Source organism: Betta splendens, chromosome 7 (genome assembly GCF_900634795.4).
Source record: "Betta splendens chromosome 7, fBetSpl5.4, whole genome shotgun sequence".
NCBI lineage: Eukaryota > Metazoa > Chordata > Actinopteri > Anabantiformes > Osphronemidae > Betta > Betta splendens.
In genome coordinates, this window is record NC_040887.2 from 1,640,828 (window position 1) to 1,658,779 (window position 17,952).

The following is a 17,952-nucleotide window of genomic DNA, read 5'->3' on the forward strand; positions in this document are numbered from 1 at the left end:
GTTTCAATACCAAAGCCGAGATATAGGTCCTGAGTGTGGCGAATGTGTCGACCCGCGTCCACGGCTTAGCGTTAGCTACAGCAATGTTTGCCCCTTTTGTTCAACCGAGTTTGTGAATTATTCCCAATACAATGAAATGATCGGGATATCATATTGTTTCATAAAACCTTCCCACTGTACCCGCGCTTTCTGTGATGTCGACTGGGATCATCTAATGAATTAAAATCGATCCGCAGCGCTTCCGATCAGGAGTGAGCTTTCCAGAAGCAGTCTTGAGGAACGTGGAGTAGTAAGTGTTTTTAACGTTACTCCAGATCTGAAACGTTCAGCGTTTGAAGGCTCGGCGTGTGACACGCTGGGTCACATTTCGACTACACTTGAGTTTACTGTAGGTGTAATTGCTACTATTATTTCGTCTTAACCCACAAAACACGGAGTAGCAAAGCCCTGGTGCATCACAAGCACGCCCGACTATTTACTCGTCTCGCACAGCATTTTAGACGTAAGAACTAAGTAGCTATGTAGTCATAGCGAGCTAGTTACCAGATTTAAGCTAAGTCGTAAACCTTATGTCGGATGCTGCAGGAGTGTGAAAAAAACATTAAACTAAATGCTACTGTCATTTTGCTGCTCAGTTTGTGGGATTCACAGGGTGAGGTCATTGTGGAGGGAAACACTAGCTTATTACAGAGAGTGATGATCTGACATAGTCAGGCTGCAGTGTTCGTAGCTTTAAGCTATTCTTTATTTTATGATCAGTGATGTGACCTTAAAGTGGAATCAGTTTATTTCTCTAACGTTTGAGTCCAGATACAATTTAGCTCGCGAATTAAACTGATTCCGCCGATGTGCGGAACAAAACACAGAACGATGCTTAACTAACAAACGCTAGCATGCGCTAATCTAACACTGTTTGTGAGTTACTAGAAGCATTAGCATTTGTTTCTATTTGAGCTGTTTGGGGAGTGAACTAGTGTTGTTGTTTGCTAGCTACGGTTAGCTTGGCGGCTAACAGCACCACACTGCAATGTCTCATTGTTTGAGGAGGAAGCTGCAGCAAAGCTAACGCTAGCTGAGTAGATCCTGAGTCCGTGGCTCAGTGTGACCGCTCTCTTGTTTCTGTCGCTTACACGTTGACTGTGAACAGTTGTGCCGTTTCCCTGCGTGTTAAACCACCTGACAGGAGAAACGAAATGTTGACCGGAATTGCACCTGTTATAAAGGAGCGTTACCCCAACGTAACAATCAGTTTCCTACTGGGAGCAGGGGACGCGGTCACGTGACCGCACTGTAACAGGTGCACAATGTGCGGGCACGACCAGTCTAGACTGTGGAAGGACTTCATTCACCACAGTCAGCAGCTGATCCTCCTACTTCTCCTTTGTGTTTCAGATGTAAACGTGAGCAGCGTCAGTCGCAGCAGTGGCTGTTGGCACAATGGGGCTGGACTTTGATGTGAAGACTTTCTGCCACAACCTGCGGGCCACCAAGCCTCCGTACGAGTGTCCTGTGGAGAGTTGCCGCAAGGTTTACAAGAGCTACAGCGGCATCGAGTACCACCTTTACCACTATGACCACGACAACCCCACGCCTGCGCAGGCCGTACCACAGAAGAAGAGGAAAGGGCGGCCTCCCCGCGCGGCACTGGCCGGATCAGGAGACACCGATGATGGAGGAGGGGGAGGAGGAGGAGGAGGAGGCCACGGGGGCAACACCCCGGGCAGCCCCAACCGCTCAGACCGCTCCCACTCCCCAGGCAGAGAGACCATGACCTATGCCCAGGCGCAGCGCATGGTGGAGCTCGAGATTCAGGGGCGCATTCATCGGATTAGCATCTTCGAGAACATCGATGTGGTGTCAGAGGAAGACAGCGATGCAGAGGCGGCTCCACCTTCTGGGACTGGAGGCAGTGGCGGAGGTGTGTGTAACGGTGGCGAAGGTGGAGCTGGAGGTAGCGAGGTCGGGGGCAGTGGCAAGGACCGGCCAGACCTCCCGTCCTCTAATGGGGGCAAAGCCACCCCAAAATCTGGGAAGCACAAGAGCAAAGAAAAGAAGAAGGACGGCTCATCGCATCATCACAGTGCACAGTCTGGACCTGCAGTCAAGCTTCCTGAGGCGGTGTTCAGAGAGCTGGACCAAGAGAGGCCCGAAGCGCCTCCTCGGCCGCTGTCATACTACAGGTCTGTGTTGAGTCGGAGATAAAGCAGGATGTCTGTCCACTTCAGTGTTGTAAATAGTCAAAGTGTGGTATTTATAGATTTCGCTGATTTGCATGTGTTAGTTAGAATACTGGCATCACTTTAATTAATGCACAACTCTGCTGTTCAGGTACATTGATAAGTCTGTGGAGGAACTAGATGAGGAGGTGGAGTATGACATTGATGAGGAAGACTACATCTGGCTGGACATCATGAATGACAGACGGCGGCGCGATGGCGTGACACCCATCCCCCAGGAGGTCTTTGAGTACCTCATGGACCGCCTGGAGAAGGAGTCCTACTTCGAAAGCCACAACAAGGTAGCTGAACTTGAAAACGGAGGGGAAGATGCTGTTTGACCTCTGAAACGACAAAGCTCTGATCTGTGTGTGTGTGTGGGTCTGTGTGTGTGTGTTTGTGTGTGTGTGTGTGTCTGTCTGTCTGTCTGTCTGTGTGTCTGTCTGTGTCTGTGTGTGTGTGTGTGTGTGTGTCTGTCTGTGTGTGTGTGTGTGTCTGTGTCTGTCTGTGTGTGTGTGTGTGTGTGTGTGCACGTGCGTGTGTGTGTGCGTGTGTCTGTGTCTGTGTGCGCTTCTGTCCCTCAGGCAGATCCCAGTACTCTCATCGATGAGGATGCCGTCTGCTGCATCTGTAACGACGGCGAGTGCCAGAACAGCAACGTGATCCTCTTCTGTGACATGTGCAACCTGGCCGTGCACCAGGAGTGCTACGGCGTGCCGTACATCCCAGAGGGCCAGTGGTTGTGCCGGCGCTGCCTGCAGTCGCCCAGTCGAGCTGTGGACTGTGCGCTGTGTCCCAACAAGGGAGGAGCCTTTAAACAGACAGATGATGCACGCTGGGCTCACGTGGTCTGTGCTCTCTGGATCCCAGAGGTAGAGTTCTGTTTAACATCTCATTACTACCACGACTCTCTGATAGCAGCTTTGCACTGAGGTGAGTTTTCCTGCTTTTCCTCAGGTTTGCTTTGCTAACACAGTCTTTCTGGAGCCGATCGATAGTATTGAGCACATCCCTCCTGCGCGATGGAAGCTCACCTGCTACATCTGCAAGCAGCGTGGCTCAGGTGCTTGCATCCAGTGTCACAAAGCCAACTGTTACACTGCCTTTCACGTCACCTGTGCCCAGCAGGCGGGCCTCTACATGAAAATGGAGCCCGTTAGAGAGACTGGGGCCAACGGCACCTCCTTTAGTGTGCGCAAGACGGCCTACTGTGACATCCACACGCCTCCAGGCTCCGCTCAGCCTTTAGGAGGAGTTGGTGGAGCCAGCATAGGCTCCTCCCACAGCGAGGGGGAGCTGGAGGACGACGATGAGCCAAGCATCGGTCATGATGACGACTCCAAGGGCTGGAGCTCTGAGCGTGCCAAAAGGGCGAAGGCCAAATCCAGGCTGAAGATGAAAAGAGCGAGGAAGATCTTAGCCGAGAGGAGAGCTGCAGCGCCAGTGGTGTCTGTGCCCTGCATCCCTCCCCACAGGTACACGTCGCCTTACACAGCCACTTATACAGCAGCATCAAGTATAAAACACTGTAGAACTCCAAAACGAATGCGTGTGTTCATTAAACAAACAGCCAGCGCTGTTCCTTTAATGGCACTGACGTGTTCCAGTCCATTGTTGTTTCTTCCAGGTTGAGTAAAATCACCAGTAACCTGACCGTGCCCCGGAAAAGCCAGTTCATGCAGCGACTTCACAGCTACTGGACCCTGAAGAGACAAAGTCGCAACGGCGTTCCTCTGCTGCGCCGCCTCCAGACCCACCTGCAGTCACAGCGCCATAATGACCCTCTCCCACCCCAGCCTTCGTCACAGCTTCCTTCAGTAGGTCCCTTTGGTGTGTCTTTTTGTTACTTGTCTGCACATTGTGCTTCTTTGATTTTCATATTTGTGGTTTTCTGCCTGTTGTTGGTGCAGAGAGACAGCGAGGAGAAACAGACTGCTTTAAAGGAGCAGCTCAAAGCTTGGCAAAGACTTAGACACGACCTGGAGAGAGCCAGGCTCCTGGTGGAGCTCATCCGCAAGAGGGAGAAGCTCAAGAGGGAGACGGTGAGACCCGAATCCATTAGTAACACAGCAGCTGAGCTGTGTAGAACAGTAGAACTGTGCTGGTGCACATGGAAACCCATTTACTGCTCATCCTGCACGGCTCCATATAAACCGTAAACATGTTTGTTTTCAGATCAAGGTGCAGCAGATGGCGCTGGAGATGCAGCTGACTCCCTTCCTGGTGCTGTTAAGAAGTACATTAGAACAATTACAGGAAAGAGACACTAACAACTTTTTCACTGAGCCTGTACCACTCGCAGAGGTAAACACAGCACATTAGTACATTAGATTAATTTATCTGGATTTGTTTTGCTCGTGTATATCGGATGTTACATTTTAAATGGCCAACTTTTATAATCTATATTTATTTTTTTACTTTTTATTTTATTGACAAAACAAAATATTATGTATCTTTGTTTTGTCAGACACAGCTGTACAGTCTTACATTAACCACTCCTTCTTGCCTATCGGTCAAACTGATTTTATGTTCATGACCTAAACAGCTGTTAACCTGCACTGAATATTTAAAAGCTTCTTAGATCTTGTGAGCGAGGCCTCTGCCTGACCTCCCTCCATCCCCTGTCATCCAGGTGCCCGACTACCTGGACCACATTGATACTCCAATGGACTTTCAGACCATGTGGAACTTGCTGGAGTCCCACCGCTACCTCACCTTTGAAGCCTTCGAGGCAGACTTTGGCCTCATTGTCAACAACTGCCTCAAATACAATGCCAAGGACACAGTCTTTTATCGCGCTGCCCTGCGGCTAAGAGAGATGGGCGGAGGCGTCATGAGAACAGCCAGGCGCCAAGCAGAACGGATCGGATTTGACTATGAAACAGGCATGCACCTGCACCGAGAGCTGAGCCCAGACAGTCAGCGTGACCAAGAAAGAGACAGGGAGCGGGAGAGAGAGCGGGAGCGGGAGCGAGACAGGGACAGAGAAAGAGACCGCCCATTGTCTTCTAATGAAGACGGTACGTTGCCTCTTTTCACGTCGCTTTGGCCCAGAGGGAGCGGGAGGGTGGCACATGGAGAGTCTTTGTGAAACGAAAAAAATGAGCTGTATTCATGTTGGACTGCTTAGATTTATAAATAAATAAAACTGGCATTTTTTAAATACTGAATCTTCGGATTGAACCGTTCCTGTCTCTGCCTCTCAGATCTGCTCCCGCCAGAGAACAGGCGACGTCTGCCCCTGGAAGAGCAGCTGCATTACCTGCAGGTCCGCCTCGATGAGGTCAGCTCAGGGAAGCACAGCATCGGGCAGTCGCGTCGAGCCAAAGCTCTGAGGAAGGAGATCAGCGTCATCAAGAGGAAGATTGCCCACCAGCGGGAGGAAGGTTCCTGCAAGGGCGGCCGGGAGTCTGTGGGAGGAGGAGGTCCGTCCCTCTCCCACCACCCGTCGGCGGGGGGGCACCATGATGAGGGGGGAGAGAGCAGCAGCCAGGAGATTGGTGGAAAAGGTGTGACATAAAAACCTAACACGACGTGCTTTCAGGTTCCTTTTTGTCACATCCGCCGCTTCCCTTCCCAGACCTGGGCGTGTCCTCGTCTGCCCTGGCCCCAGAGGTGGGCCGCCGCACGTCTGTCCTCTTCTCCAAGAAGAACCAAAAAATGGCTGGACCCCCGAAAAGGCCCGGGCGCCCTCCAAAGAACAGGGACGCCGGCTACGCTGGGCCCGGGGTGGGCCCGAGCCCCATCGGACCGCCCCAGCTGCCCCTGCTGTCGCCCTCCAGACCGAGGAAGAGGCCCCGCAGCCCCCACAGCAGCTCCAGCTCAGACAGCGACAGCGACAACGACGACCTGCTGCCGGGTACAACGCACAAACGAGCAGCGAGCGTGTCGCGCTCTGGCGTCTTCACTCACCCGTCATCCTTGATCCTTTCCTCAGGTTTGCCAAGTAATGGCTTTGATGGAGGAAACCAGCCGGTAACCGAGAGCTTCCGTGTGTACAGAAATGAGCCTCGTCTCCCTCGTTCCAGCTCGGACTCCGAGTCCACCACCAGCAGCAGCAGCAGCGCCGCGTCCGACAGGACCAGGTGAGAAACGAGGCCTGCGCTGACTCCCCCCACGGAGGGTGCCTCATTGGAGTCATTTCCCAGGTGATCTAGTGCAGCTCAGTCATCAGCCCTGTTACCGGCCTCTGCTACCCTCAGGACCTCACTGCATCTGGCTGCAGCTCAACAGGACACATTTCACTATTCGATGCCGAAAAGACAAACAAAAGAAGTCCAGTTTGCTTTTGCTGAGCTTTTGTTTCCAGGCTGGTGAATCATCTGAATGATGAACTGTCTAAAGTTGAAGATAAGCTTCTAATGTTGTTCTACAATTAATGAGCAGATGAACATGATGTGGCAGGAATCTGCTTCTCTAGTACTGAGCAGCCCTGTTGTTAGTTAAGCAACATGTGGTGTGAACATCAGGAATCGATCTTTATCACACCTCTTTGATTGCAAATACCTTGTAATTGTGATGTCATTGACTCATCATTTCCTCTTTTTGACTTGTTTCCTGTTTTTTGTTGTGTTTATGTATCTAGCGTCATATGAAGACAGATCACAGTCTTTGTATGTTTGCAGGTTCTGGTTGAGTCTTAAGTTCTTTATGGTGCTGCCTTCTCTTGCAGTACGACGCCCTCCAAGCAGGGCAGAGGAAAAGCATCGTTCTCTCGCTCTGCGTTTCCAGAAGACAGCAGCGAGGAAACGTCGGGCACCGAAAACGACTCGTACTCGGTCGGAGGATCACGGGGAGTTTCACACTGTAAGCTCAGTCTGTCACTCACAAACACGGGCAGCGACTACCGCTGGAATCTACACGTAGCTGCTAATGTGGGATGATATGTTGCAAAACCTTCTGATGTTACTGATCTTGACTAAGAATCTTAAATCCCCAGTTTTGCGATTCATCAACTGGTCATGAGGCACATTAAACATTACTGAAGGCTGAAGCATATGGTTTGTACATAACCGTGAGCTAGCACTGATGCTGTGTGCTCCCTGCCAGTGGTGCGCGGTCGGGCCAGGTCAGGATGCTGGATGACCTCTGACGACTACTCCTCCCTGGAAGCTCTGGACCTGGTTTGGGCCAAATGCAGAGGCTATCCTTCATATCCTGCTCTGGTGAGGCCCAGGTTGACAACACAGCAGCAGGGGCTGTACCTGCACTCTGCCTTTGTCTTACGTTGCTCTTGTCTCTGTTTGCTGGCAGATAATTGACCCGAAGATGCCCAGGGAGGGGGTGTTCCACCACGGCGTCCCGATCCCTGTCCCCCCACTGGATGTGCTGAAGCTTGGGGAGCAAATGACCCAGGAGGCCAGAGAGCATTTGTTTCTGGTTCTTTTCTTTGACAACAAGAGAACTTGGTCAGTGTTCTGTTTCCTTTGTCTGCTGTGTTTTAATGTGTTTTAACTGTCCTGAAGCTGTAGCTCCCCGCTTGGTTTGGTTGTTTCAATGAAAGTAGGTCATAGAAAGTTGCAGCGCTTGTACCGAAGTGCTGGATGACAGAACATTTGACAGAAGCTTGTCAGAACTAGGACAAATGTGTCTTTTGAGAACAAAAGATGATGGAACAAACAAGTTTGTGTTTTAGGTCACTGACAGTCGTGCACTCACTAAAGTGAGACAGAGAAATCTGAACGATTCGGCTCAGTTTTATATGTTTACTCTAAGGTTCACATCAGTTGAGTTGTTTACAGCTGCTGGATGAGGCCACATGGTTGTGATGACAAATCGATCTTAATTTTGTCTCCACAAAGCCAGAATCTTTGATCAATCTTTCCTCACCATAAAGATTCCCCACCGCACAGAAACGCCCACTCACCGCAGCATCTATGTCACATCAGTAACCATGGCGACGCCCCTGCGTTATGCTGCCTTATTTCCTGCCTACGTGAAGCTCAACATGAGTGGAAACACATGCTGAGCTACTGGATTTTGCATATAAGCACATATTAATGTAAATAGGCTGAATAGTGTGTAATCATCCAACTAATCATCATCAAGTGAGCAGAATGCTGATGCAGTGTTTCCTGAAGCGCGGGTGAAGGTGAGGACCATCTGAATCCGTCTGCAGGACTCCACACACTCGGCCTGTTGTCTTCACAGCTGAACCACAGGGCAAAGTGTAACGTGAAAGCTGTGGGAAAGGAGCTGCCACACCCGTCAGCTCAGTGTTGTTACAGAGGGTGAAGGGCGGAGGCTGTGAACGTATGGACACAGTATCCTGTTTCACTTATAGAGGCCTCACATGAAACCTGCTTTCGCTCTGAGTAAAAGTAACAGTGTAGACTTTACACATGCCTTTAATTTAACGCTGGGACTTCCTGCCCCAGAGGAGGCAGAACCTCTGTGTGATGTGAAATAAACAGCCATGAAGCCACAGTGATCTGACGGTAGAAAGGAAGATAAAGTCAGAGCTGGTGCGGAACCCGTTGTGCTGCCTCAGGCTGAGGTAAATGACTGTCAGAGTGGCTGCTCTGTGGCCTCCGCCAACAGGACGCAGGGAAGCAGCGTTTGCACAAAGCCTTTTTAGGTTTCTTATTCAACCTCGTCCTCGTTTGAGTCGCTGCTTTAGAACGCTGAGGCTCCGCTCCTCTGACTCTGGGCGTCCGGCGTCGGAGGAAGTTGCTGCGCTCCTTCTGACAGGCGGCACATTTGACAGAAGTAGGACGAGTGTGTTTATTGAAAACGGATGGCGGAGGTTAAAACATGTTTGAGTTCACCGCCGACCGTGCACCTGCTGGAGGTTCATGGTTCTGCAGCTCAGCACTTAGAACCAGGAGCTTGTTTCTTTTTGCATAGGAAGCTTTTTGTCTTCGTCTTGACTTCCTGATGACTTGTCTATGCTGTAATATCGTGTCTGTGTGCGCAGGCAGTGGCTGCCACGCTCCAAGCTGGTGCCGCTCGGCGTGGACCAGGAGCTGGACAAGGAGAAGATGCTGGAGGGCCGGAAATCCAACATCCGCAAGTCTGTGCAGGTGGCTTATCACCGGGCCATGCAGCACCGCAGCAAGGTCCAAGGAGACCCCAGCAGCGAGACCAGCGACAGCGACTGAAGGCCCCGTCACACCACAGTCCACACACCCACACCCACTGGCCCCCAAGACAAACACAGTTAATGCACACTAAGCCGTGTTGAATCAGGCATGTAAAATTTTGTATTTAAGAAAATGTATTAATACTGATAATTATGGAAAAATATGCTATGTCCAGAATCATGAATCCAAATATTCCTTGTGTATGTGATCTTCAGATGTACGACGCAAAGCGATGATGGTTTACAGCCTCGAAAAACACCATGGTTTTACACTATGACGCGTACACGCCCGCTCCTCACACTCCTCTTTCACACACATTCACACGTGTTTGTTATTAGTGAAGATTCAAATCCATGTAGTGAACACGGCCCAGCGCCCGCCGGGCGCCGGACCGGCAGGTCCAGCAGCTCCAAGTGTTGGTCCAACCAACGTCCACGTTATTTATTCTGCTCTGGAGCGTTTGATGCTTCCAGTCGCTCAGACGTGCGCCACCGTCGATCATGTTCCTGTTTTTACAGTTTTGTTAACGTCTCTGTCTCACGGGTCTATGAGCAGTCGGGACCCGATGGCCTCACGTCTTTTAGTCTCATGCTGACGGCTGTAGAACTTTTATATACACAGATTGCATAAAGATAGAATTTAATAAAAAGTTGCGTTTTTGTAACTGTGTGTTGTTACTGAGTCCGACTGTGCTTCTTCACCTTCAGCATCATCAGTTGTTTGCTGTGGATCAAACAACTGTGCTTTACCTTCGCTTTCTGAGCTCGTCTAATACTTGGAAACTAGTGACTCATAAGTGCTTTTCTAGATTGATTCTGACTCATAGGACAGTTTTTACAGCTGAATGTAAAACAAAACTCACCAGTCACACACTGGAAAGAGAAGAAGCACGTGCCAAATCTGACAACATCTCAAATGTTTGATTGTTGCTGGTGTTAATGAACTGTCTAATCTCTGTATAAGAGCAATGATGATTAACCTGGTTCACACATGTCACTACAGTTTAAATGTTTCTCACATAACGTTTATAGATCTTTACTCTAGTGATTCCAGAGGCCACGTGGTTGTGATGACAAATCGATTCATTGTATCTTAACGAAGCCAGAATCTTCGATCAACCTTTCCTCGTGATAAAGATTCCCCACCGCACAGGAACGCCCACACACCGCAGCATCTATGTCACATCAGTAACCATGGCGACGCCCCTCAGGTCTGGTTTCCTGCCCCGCGCGATGCTCGGAACGTGAGTGGAAACAAATGTTAACAATCAGCATCTGTGATTTCGACAGACGACGAAAGGTTGGTGGCTGTAAACACATATTATTTCACTTCGCTGTCAACATTAAAACTACTTTTGTAAAAGTAAACAACGCAGACTTTTATTTAACGCTGAGACTTCCTGCCCCAGAGGAGCCACAACCTGTGTGAGGCCATGAAGCCACAGTGATCTGACGGAGACCGCGAAGACAAAGGAAGATAACGAGTCCGGAACCAGGTCTCAGAGTCAGAGCCGAGCCTCATCAGCGTGGGTCCAACCCGGAGCAGGCGGTGGGGGCTCGTTCAGCCCAGAAGAGGCGTCAACGCTGAGATGAAGGACTGTGGCTCAGAGCGTCAGACTGATCCTGGCGACGCCGCGAAGCGCAGTTTGCGTAAAAGCGTTGTTTCTTTCTTACTTTTCAACAAACGTATTCATGTTTCGACGGACCTACGCGACGTGGTTAAGTTTAGCGGATTAACTCCTCAGCGGACTTTTGACGCAGAGCGACTGTCCTGACTGCGCCGAGTCCGACGCTCCGACGCTCCGACGCGCAACACGCGGCACCGAGCTCAGTAACCGAGCGGAGAGGGAGACGCGCCGGGTTCGCGGAGGCGCGCGAAGACGCGCGGAGACGCGCGAAGACGCGCGGAGACGCACCGGGTTCGCGGAGGCGCGCGAAGACGCGCGGAGATGCGCCGGGTACGCGGAGGCGCGCGAAGACGCGCGGAGACGCGCCGGGTTCGCGGAGGCGCGCGAAGACGCGCGGAGACGCGCCGGGTTCGCGGAGGCGCGCGAAGCCACGCCGGGCACGCGGAGGCGCGCGAAGACGCGCCGGACACGCGGAGGCGCGCGAAGACGCGCCGCGCACGCGAAGACGCGCCGCGCACGCGGAGCCACACGTCGCTGTGGATTCAACTATGGGACCACCTTCATCAGAACGCTGTGGAGGTTCCAGTGAAAGCCTTTAAAATGCGCCGTGCGCTGGCGTTTCTGCTCGTGGCGCTGTCTCCGCTCCTGCTGGAATGTAAACCGACGTGTCAGGTGAGAGCTCACGTGCTGCAAATGTTCGACCGGCCAAGCTCAGAAACGCTGGTGTTAGAAGAGTGACCCGGATGGATGCGGTTCTGACGCTCTTTTCTGTCTCCTCTGTTTCCGTAGGCGGCGAATCAAAGTGGTGAGTTTTATCAGAAGGGACTTTTATTTCTTCAAACCTCTGGATGGTTTCACGTGTTTCCTGTTGTGCCGCTTCCTCAGGTTTGGCTGAAGGCCTGTGCCCCGTTAAACTGAGCCGCGTTCCGTCCGACTGTGTGACCGTGCGCGTGTGGATGACGGCTGACGGTACGACCGTATCTCTGTAAACGAGCGTTTTACGTGTGATGACGCGCTGCAACGTGTGCTCCTTCACAGAGCTGCAGAAGGAGCCGCGGGTCGACGTTCTGTCAGCGATAAATGAAACCTTCAGGCCCGTGAGGGTGAAACAACCTCCGCCGGCAGCGGCCGCACGTCACAGAGTAGAGCGGGTCAGCTGCTCCGACCCCCGCAGCGAGCCGCTGGTAGCGTCCCGTTCCGTTTCTTCTCACTCCCACATGATGTGGATCCATGTGTTGACGGTGTTTTCCCTTCAGTGGGAGTTTGTGTACGAATGCGTTCGAGCCGCAGCGGACGGCGCCGTCTCCGTGTCCTACAGCGCAGCATCGACGCGCTGCACCGTGTCAGGTACACGAGGGGTTAAAGGTCACGTGACCCGGCGGGTCCAGGTCTTGGTCCAGATGCTTCAAGCAGCAGCTCACGCCCTCCTGTTTGTGTGACCTTGACCTCGGTCCTCTCTGACTTAGATCTCACACCAAATTTCGCCGTGTCTGTCGACGCCCCGTCTAAGTCCATCACCGTCACCGTGGCGCCGGGGAGGAAGGTGCACGTGCGCCTGTGTTTCCAGGGAGCCGATTCCTGCAGCGAATTGCCGTCTCAGCCTTTCGCCACGGTGAGTTGTGTCCGTGTGCGTCCGTGGGCCCTGCTGCCTTGCTCTAAGGCCTCGTTCCTTTCAGGTCGACCCGTCCTCGTCTCCGTCCGTGCGCTTGGTCGCCCCCTACCTGCCGCCGTGTCTGTGTGTGGAGGTACCGTGGCTTCATCATTCGCCCACGTCTGCGTGTGTGCATGTGCTCACGTCTCGTCTGCGCAGGTTTATTACACTGACCTGGACGCGAGCCGGAGGAAAAAGTGTGTCATCTCAGCGGAACTCACAGGTGAGCGTGAAATGGTTCGGACATGAAGTCCAGTTCAGTGACTGGTAACTGGGGGGATTGGGCTGCTCCTTCACTGAGCTGCTGCTTTAAGCTGCGTGTTGTCGCCAGACGCCGCAGACGTGTTGCGCCACGCCAGGCAGGAGCTCTTCGAGTCCAGCCTCCGCTGGCTCTCTGACTGCGCCCTCAAGGAGCTGCCCGCGAGGCCCTCTGCCTCCCTCTGCTGGCGGAACGCGCGCGTCTGCACGCCGCTGCCCAACTCCACGCTGCAGGAGAGCGGCGGCGACGACGGCGACTACAACACCCTGGTAGGTGTGTGAGCGGCCGGGGTCACGGGCACGAAGGAAGCCTCCAACGCCTGCGGTGTGTCCTCCACAGATATTCAACACGTCTGCAGTGGACAAACACCCCCAGATGTGTGTCGTGGTGAGAACCGGCCTCTGGAACACGTTCCGTTGTCACGGCAACGGCAGGTTCACACGTCTGTGCTTGTGCTTTGCAGTTTTCTCTACAAGGCAGCAAGAATGAGTCGTGTCCGTTCCACAGCGGTGAGTTCAAAGTCAACTCCGGCCTCAGCGTCACAAACACAGGAAAGATGAACAGAAGCATGTGGCTGTGGTGAAGGTGCTGCTGAACATCTGGAAGGAGCCGGAGGAGGAGCTTCTGCAGCTGGAGGCCAAATCTGGTTCATCGTCACTGTGTAGTTTGATCCCCTGCAAAATGTTGTAAAGGAAACAACTTTACTTAACTTCACTTAACTGCTCCCCGTTGCGCCTCAGACATGACGTCCTGGGAGGTGAGCGTGGGACGGGGCCGACAGAGCCTGAGCGTCCACGTGGCGTCTGAGGAGCCGGCCGGCTTCTCCGCTCAGCTCTGTGTTCTGGAGGAGACGGGCTGCACGGCCACGGGCCCGGTCCACGTCCTCACGGTGAGAGGCCCAGTGTGGGTGGCAGCGAGTGGCACGGAGGGTGTGTGTGTGTGTGTGTGTGCGTGTGTGTGTGTGTGTGTGTGTGTGCGTGTGTGTGTGCGTGTGTGTGCGCGTTTGTGTGTGCGTTTGCGTTCGTGTGTGTGTGCGTTTGCGTTCGTGTGTGTGTGTGTGTGTGTGCGTGTGTGTGTGCATGCGTTCGTGTGTGCATGCATTCGTGTGTGCGTGCGTTCGTGTGTGTGTGCGTTCATCTGTGTGTGTGCGTTCATCTGTGTGCGCGTGCGTTTGTGCGCGTATGTTTGTGTGTGTGTGTGTGTGTGTGTGCGTTCATGTGTCTGTGTGTGTGTGTGTGTATGTGTGTGTGCATGCGTTTGTGTGTGCGTTTGTGTGTGCGTTTGTGTGTGCGCGTTTGTGTGTGTGTTTGCGTTCGTGTGTGTGTGCGTTCATCTGTGTGTGTGCGTTCATCTGTGTGCCCGTGCGTTTGTGTGTGTGTTTGTGTGTGTGTGTGTGTGTGTGCGTTCATGTGTGTGTGTGTGTGTGTGTGTGTGTGTGTGCGTTCATGTTTGTGTGTGTGTGTGTGTGTGTGCGTTCATGTGTGTGTGTGTGCGTGCGTTCATGTGTGTGTGCGTGCGTTCATGTGGGTGCGTGTGCGTTCATGTGTGTGTGTGTGTGTGTGTGTGTGTGTGTGTGCGTGTGTGTGCGCGTTTGTGTGTGCGTTTGCGTTCGTGTGTGTGTGCGTTTGCGTGTGTGTGTGTGCGTGTGTGTGTGCATGCGTTCGTGTGTGCATGCATTCGTGTGTGCGTGCGTTCGTGTGTGTGTGTTCATCTGTGTGTGTGCGTTCATCTGTGTGCGCGTGCGTTTGTGCGCGTACGTTTGTGTGTGTGTGTGTGCGTTCATGTGTCTGTGTGTGTGTGTATGTGTGTGTGCATGCGTTTGTGTGTGCGCGTTTGTGTGTGCGCGTTTGTGTGTGTGTTTGTGTTCGTGTGTGTGTGCGTTTGCGTTCGTGTGTGTGTGTGCATGTGTGTGCATGCGTTTGTGTGTGTGTGCGTTCATCTGTGTGTGTGCGTTCATCTGTGTGCCCGTGCGTTTGTGTGTGTGTTTGTGTGTGTGTGTGTGTGTGTGCGTTCATGTGTGTGTGTGTGTGTGTGTGTGTGTGTGCGTTCATGTTTGTGTGTGTGTGTGTGCGTTCATGTGTGTGTGCGTGCGTTCATGTGGGTGCGTGTGCGTTCATGTGTGTGTGCGTGTGTGTGCGTGCGTTCATGTGGGTACGTTCATGTGTCTGTGTGTGTGTGTGTGTATGTGTGTGTGCATGCGTTTGTGTGTGCGTTTGTGTGTGCGTTTGTGTGTGCGCGTTTGTGTGTGTGTTTGCGTTCGTGTGTGTGTGCGTTCATCTGTGTGTGTGCGTTCATCTGTGTGCCCGTGCGTTTGTGTGTGTGTTTGTGTGTGTGTGTGTGTGTGTGTGTGCGTTCATGTGTGTGTGTGTGTGTGTGTGTGTGTGTGTGTGTGTGTGTGTGTGTGTGTGTGCGTTCATGTTTGTGTGTGTGTGTGTGCGTTCATGTGTGTGTGTGTGCGTGCGTTCATGTGTGTGTGCGTGCGTTCATGTGGGTGCGTGTGCGTTCATGTGTGTGTGCGTGTGTGTGCGTGCGTTCATGTGGGTACGTTCATGTGTCTGTGTGTGTGTCTGACAGGAGGACGCACAGGTCCAGGTCCCGCCGCGCCTCGCTGGGACGCCCTGTGTGCAGGTACTGGAAACGAGCAATCATGTGCTGTTGTGCGTCCTCGCGTGCTGTTGTGCGTCCTCGCGGCGCGTTGACGTCTGTCCGTCTTCCTTCTGCAGGTGTGGCAGTCACGTCCTGCTCTGAACGGAAGGAGAATTCTGTGCCCAGACTGTGAGTGTACTCAGATGAACACACAGTGTCTTTGTGTGTGACTTCACGGATCAACGCATGCTGCACACACACACTCAACAAACTAAACACACCCAGCGCCTCTCGTCCGCAGACACGCACCACAGGTGGGGCCTGTGCGCCGCCGCCGCCGTCGTTGTGCTGGTCCTTGTGCTGCTGGGAGTGTTCTTCCAGCGACTCACCAGGACCGGAGCTGCAGGTTGGCCGCATGTGACAGCAGGGCCCGGTTGCGTGGTGCGTTGTGCGTTGTGCGTTGCTCTGACCCCTGTTCTGGACTCCAGGTTGGCTCTACATCCACACGCCCGTGCTGCTGGTGTGCTCCTCCGAGCATCCGGCCCACGTCTCTGCCGCCTGCGCCTTGGCCTCCGTCCTGCAGGGGGAGCTGGGAGCCAGGGTTCACGTGTCGCTGTGGGCCCAGACGTCGCAGAGGCGGGCCGGGCCCGGCGTGGCCGACCTGGGGCCCGTCCCCTGGCTCCACGGCCAGTGGGAGGCCGTGCGGAAGGCGCAGGGCACAGTGCTGATCATCTGGAGCCCTGAGGCCAAGGACGCGTACGGGGCGGCGGCCGTGGAGGAGGGCGAGGACGCCGGAGCAGGCGTGGACGCGGGTCATGAAGCAGGTGAAAAACTCTTACGATGCAACGAGGAGGAAGCGACCGGGAGGAAGGACTGGGAGGCTCCCGGGTCGACCGCGGTGACGGGGACGGTGTTTGCAGCGGCCCTGTTCCGCCTGCAGGGGGCGCTGCGGCGCTCCAAGGCTCCAGGAGTGGCCATCGTGTACTTCCAGGGCCTGGGCCACGGCGGGGACATCCCCCGGGCCCTGAGGGTGCCCCGCTACTGCCTGCCGCAGGACTTCAGGGGTCTGATCCAGGAGCTGGAGGGCGCGAGAAGCCCGCTGGCGCGGCGCTGCTGGCCCAGACTCCTGTCCAAAGTGCTGTCTATATGGCTGGCCCAGAAGCTGGCCAGCAGGCTCCAAACGCTGCTGCCCCGGAGCGGGCTGGACCCGGCAGAACCGGAGCCGGCAGAACCGGAGCCTCGGCCCGAGCGCCCGCTCGCAGCACGCCGGCCTTCGTCTCAGGTTCCCTGAGTCCGATCGGGGCAGACTTTTGTTCCGATGGCAACGCGACACCTCTGATACTGGAGCTCGTGTGACCCGACTGATCCGACCGCTCGCAGTAAAAATGACTCGTTACTCGACACCGCGGTGATTAAAATGCCACCACGCTTTGCATACGAAGAAGAAACTCCTCGTCGTGGCCTCTGACTGACTCATTATGTCGACTTCGTGACTGGGACTGAACACCTGTCTTATCTCCCTGTAAATGTGCCAACTGCTATGAAAATCTAGTTGCAAATAACATTTCACTTTGTTCGTCGGTGAATTTCTGTTTGACGGTGTCGTGACAGAAGAACTGTGTGACCGTTGTTTACAGCATGACGCATTTGCATAGGTGGACGGCAGCGACACAGCGCGGATGCCAGAAGCCTCAGGAGGTGATTGACGCTGGTAAATCTTTGTGGGACTGATAGAAAACTGTCCATCTGCAGCTCTGCACCAAATATTTACACTCGCAGCCACGGAAAGACAAAGTATTGTTTTTTCTCCAGCTCATTCTGCACCAGTTCATTCAGCAAACACCACTAAACGCGACCACTGTGTCCTCAAACATGACGCCGTTTCCCAACCAGACAAAGACAACCAGTATTATTCAAATAACCGCAACGGCAAACTGGCTGTACAGAGGTTCCCTCGAAATCTCAGAGCTTTAGGGTCGTAACGCGCCGCCTGGGGTGCTTTCCCTAACGCGGGCTGATTGCACCAATCCAACCAACTTCAACGGCAAATGTTATGCAAAGGAAGCTGAAACGGCAGCTTGTCATCATTAGATAATTAGAGGAACTCTGAACGGCCTCATCAACGAGGTATTGGCCTCAAACGCGCTGAGGTCAATAATAAAAACCTCTTGTGAGCGTCCGTGTTTAGCAGCCGTGTTACTTGTTTTTTAGCGAGTCCAGACTTGTCTGACAGCGTTCATCAGGAAGAGAGTTGGAAACAAAACCTCATCATTTCTTCCATAAACATCCATCAAACGTGATGTTTAGGGTGGAAGAAGTGAGTCATGGCTCTAGGTTGCTTTAAATTCAGCTACAGCTGTGTTGTATAATATGTGACATATATAACATCATGTCGTGTCACTGTGACTCATTTCTGTGTCATTACACACCTTAATCACTCAGCAGGTGATCAGCAGCAACAAAGGCCTGAGATCAAACTTTCATTCACTGAATATTTGTGTTAATGATTGAACTTAATAAAACTGGAAAAA

General features: G+C 53.1%; 2 protein-coding genes across 7 annotated transcripts; both read left to right on the top strand.

Annotated features, from left to right (window-relative positions):
• Positions 1-29: 29 nt before the first annotated feature.
• Positions 30-9,962, top strand: brpf1 (bromodomain and PHD finger containing, 1). 3 transcript variants are annotated; one of them, XM_029155253.3, is made up of 16 exons: positions 30-289; positions 1,393-2,180; positions 2,329-2,518; positions 2,801-3,088; positions 3,174-3,691; positions 3,844-4,033; positions 4,118-4,258; positions 4,392-4,520; positions 4,849-5,236; positions 5,423-5,725; positions 5,797-6,075; positions 6,154-6,301; positions 6,889-7,022; positions 7,266-7,381; positions 7,470-7,624; positions 9,133-9,962. In XM_029155253.3, the coding sequence occupies exons 2-16, from the start codon at positions 1,438-1,440 to the stop codon at positions 9,314-9,316; spliced, it is 3,906 nt and encodes a 1,301-aa protein (XP_029011086.1). In that variant the 5' UTR covers positions 30-289; positions 1,393-1,437; the 3' UTR covers positions 9,317-9,962. The 3 variants fall into 3 exon arrangements, with proteins under 3 accessions (XP_029011086.1, XP_029011087.1, XP_040927589.1); XM_029155254.3 differs by having other exon boundaries at positions 4,127-4,258; XM_041071655.2 differs by lacking the exon at positions 30-289 and adding an exon at positions 371-388.
• Positions 9,963-10,144: 182 nt separating this feature from the next.
• LOC114858275 (interleukin-17 receptor E) lies at positions 10,145-17,818 on the top strand. Of its 4 annotated transcripts, none has more exons than XM_055510459.1 (18): positions 10,145-10,597; positions 10,707-11,167; positions 11,227-11,597; positions 11,715-11,730; positions 11,811-11,894; positions 11,964-12,109; positions 12,182-12,272; positions 12,392-12,537; positions 12,602-12,670; positions 12,736-12,799; positions 12,908-13,104; positions 13,175-13,222; positions 13,299-13,344; positions 13,576-13,724; positions 15,410-15,463; positions 15,559-15,610; positions 15,723-15,862; positions 15,910-16,293. In XM_055510459.1, the coding sequence occupies exons 3-18, from the start codon at positions 11,247-11,249 to the stop codon at positions 16,147-16,149; spliced, it is 1,893 nt and encodes a 630-aa protein (XP_055366434.1). In that variant the 5' UTR covers positions 10,145-10,597; positions 10,707-11,167; positions 11,227-11,246; the 3' UTR covers positions 16,150-16,293. The 4 variants fall into 4 exon arrangements, with proteins under 4 accessions (XP_055366434.1, XP_055366432.1, XP_055366433.1 ...); XM_055510457.1 differs by having other exon boundaries at positions 10,473-10,597; positions 15,723-15,827; positions 15,910-17,818; XM_055510458.1 differs by lacking the exon at positions 10,145-10,597 and having other exon boundaries at positions 11,049-11,167; positions 11,266-11,597; positions 15,723-15,827; positions 15,910-17,818.
• The last annotated feature ends 134 nt before the right edge of the window (positions 17,819-17,952 follow it).

Bases quoted from the DNA above. Each gene is read 5' to 3' on its own strand.
- brpf1 (XM_029155253.3), top strand. From the start codon at position 1,438: ATGGGGCTGGACTTTGATGTGAAGACTTTCTGCCACAACCTGCGGGCC. The intron at 4,521-4,848 runs GTAAACACAGCA...CCTGTCATCCAG, and splicing joins AGCCTGTACCACTCGCAGAG to GTGCCCGACTACCTGGACCA. The intron at 6,302-6,888 runs GTGAGAAACGAG...CTTCTCTTGCAG, and splicing joins GCCGCGTCCGACAGGACCAG to TACGACGCCCTCCAAGCAGG.
- LOC114858275 (XM_055510457.1), top strand. From the start codon at position 11,247: ATGCGCCGGGTACGCGGAGGCGCGCGAAGACGCGCGGAGACGCGCCGG. The intron at 12,110-12,181 runs GTAGCGTCCCGT...TTTTCCCTTCAG, and splicing joins ACCCCCGCAGCGAGCCGCTG to TGGGAGTTTGTGTACGAATG. The intron at 12,273-12,391 runs GTACACGAGGGG...TCTCTGACTTAG, and splicing joins GACGCGCTGCACCGTGTCAG to ATCTCACACCAAATTTCGCC.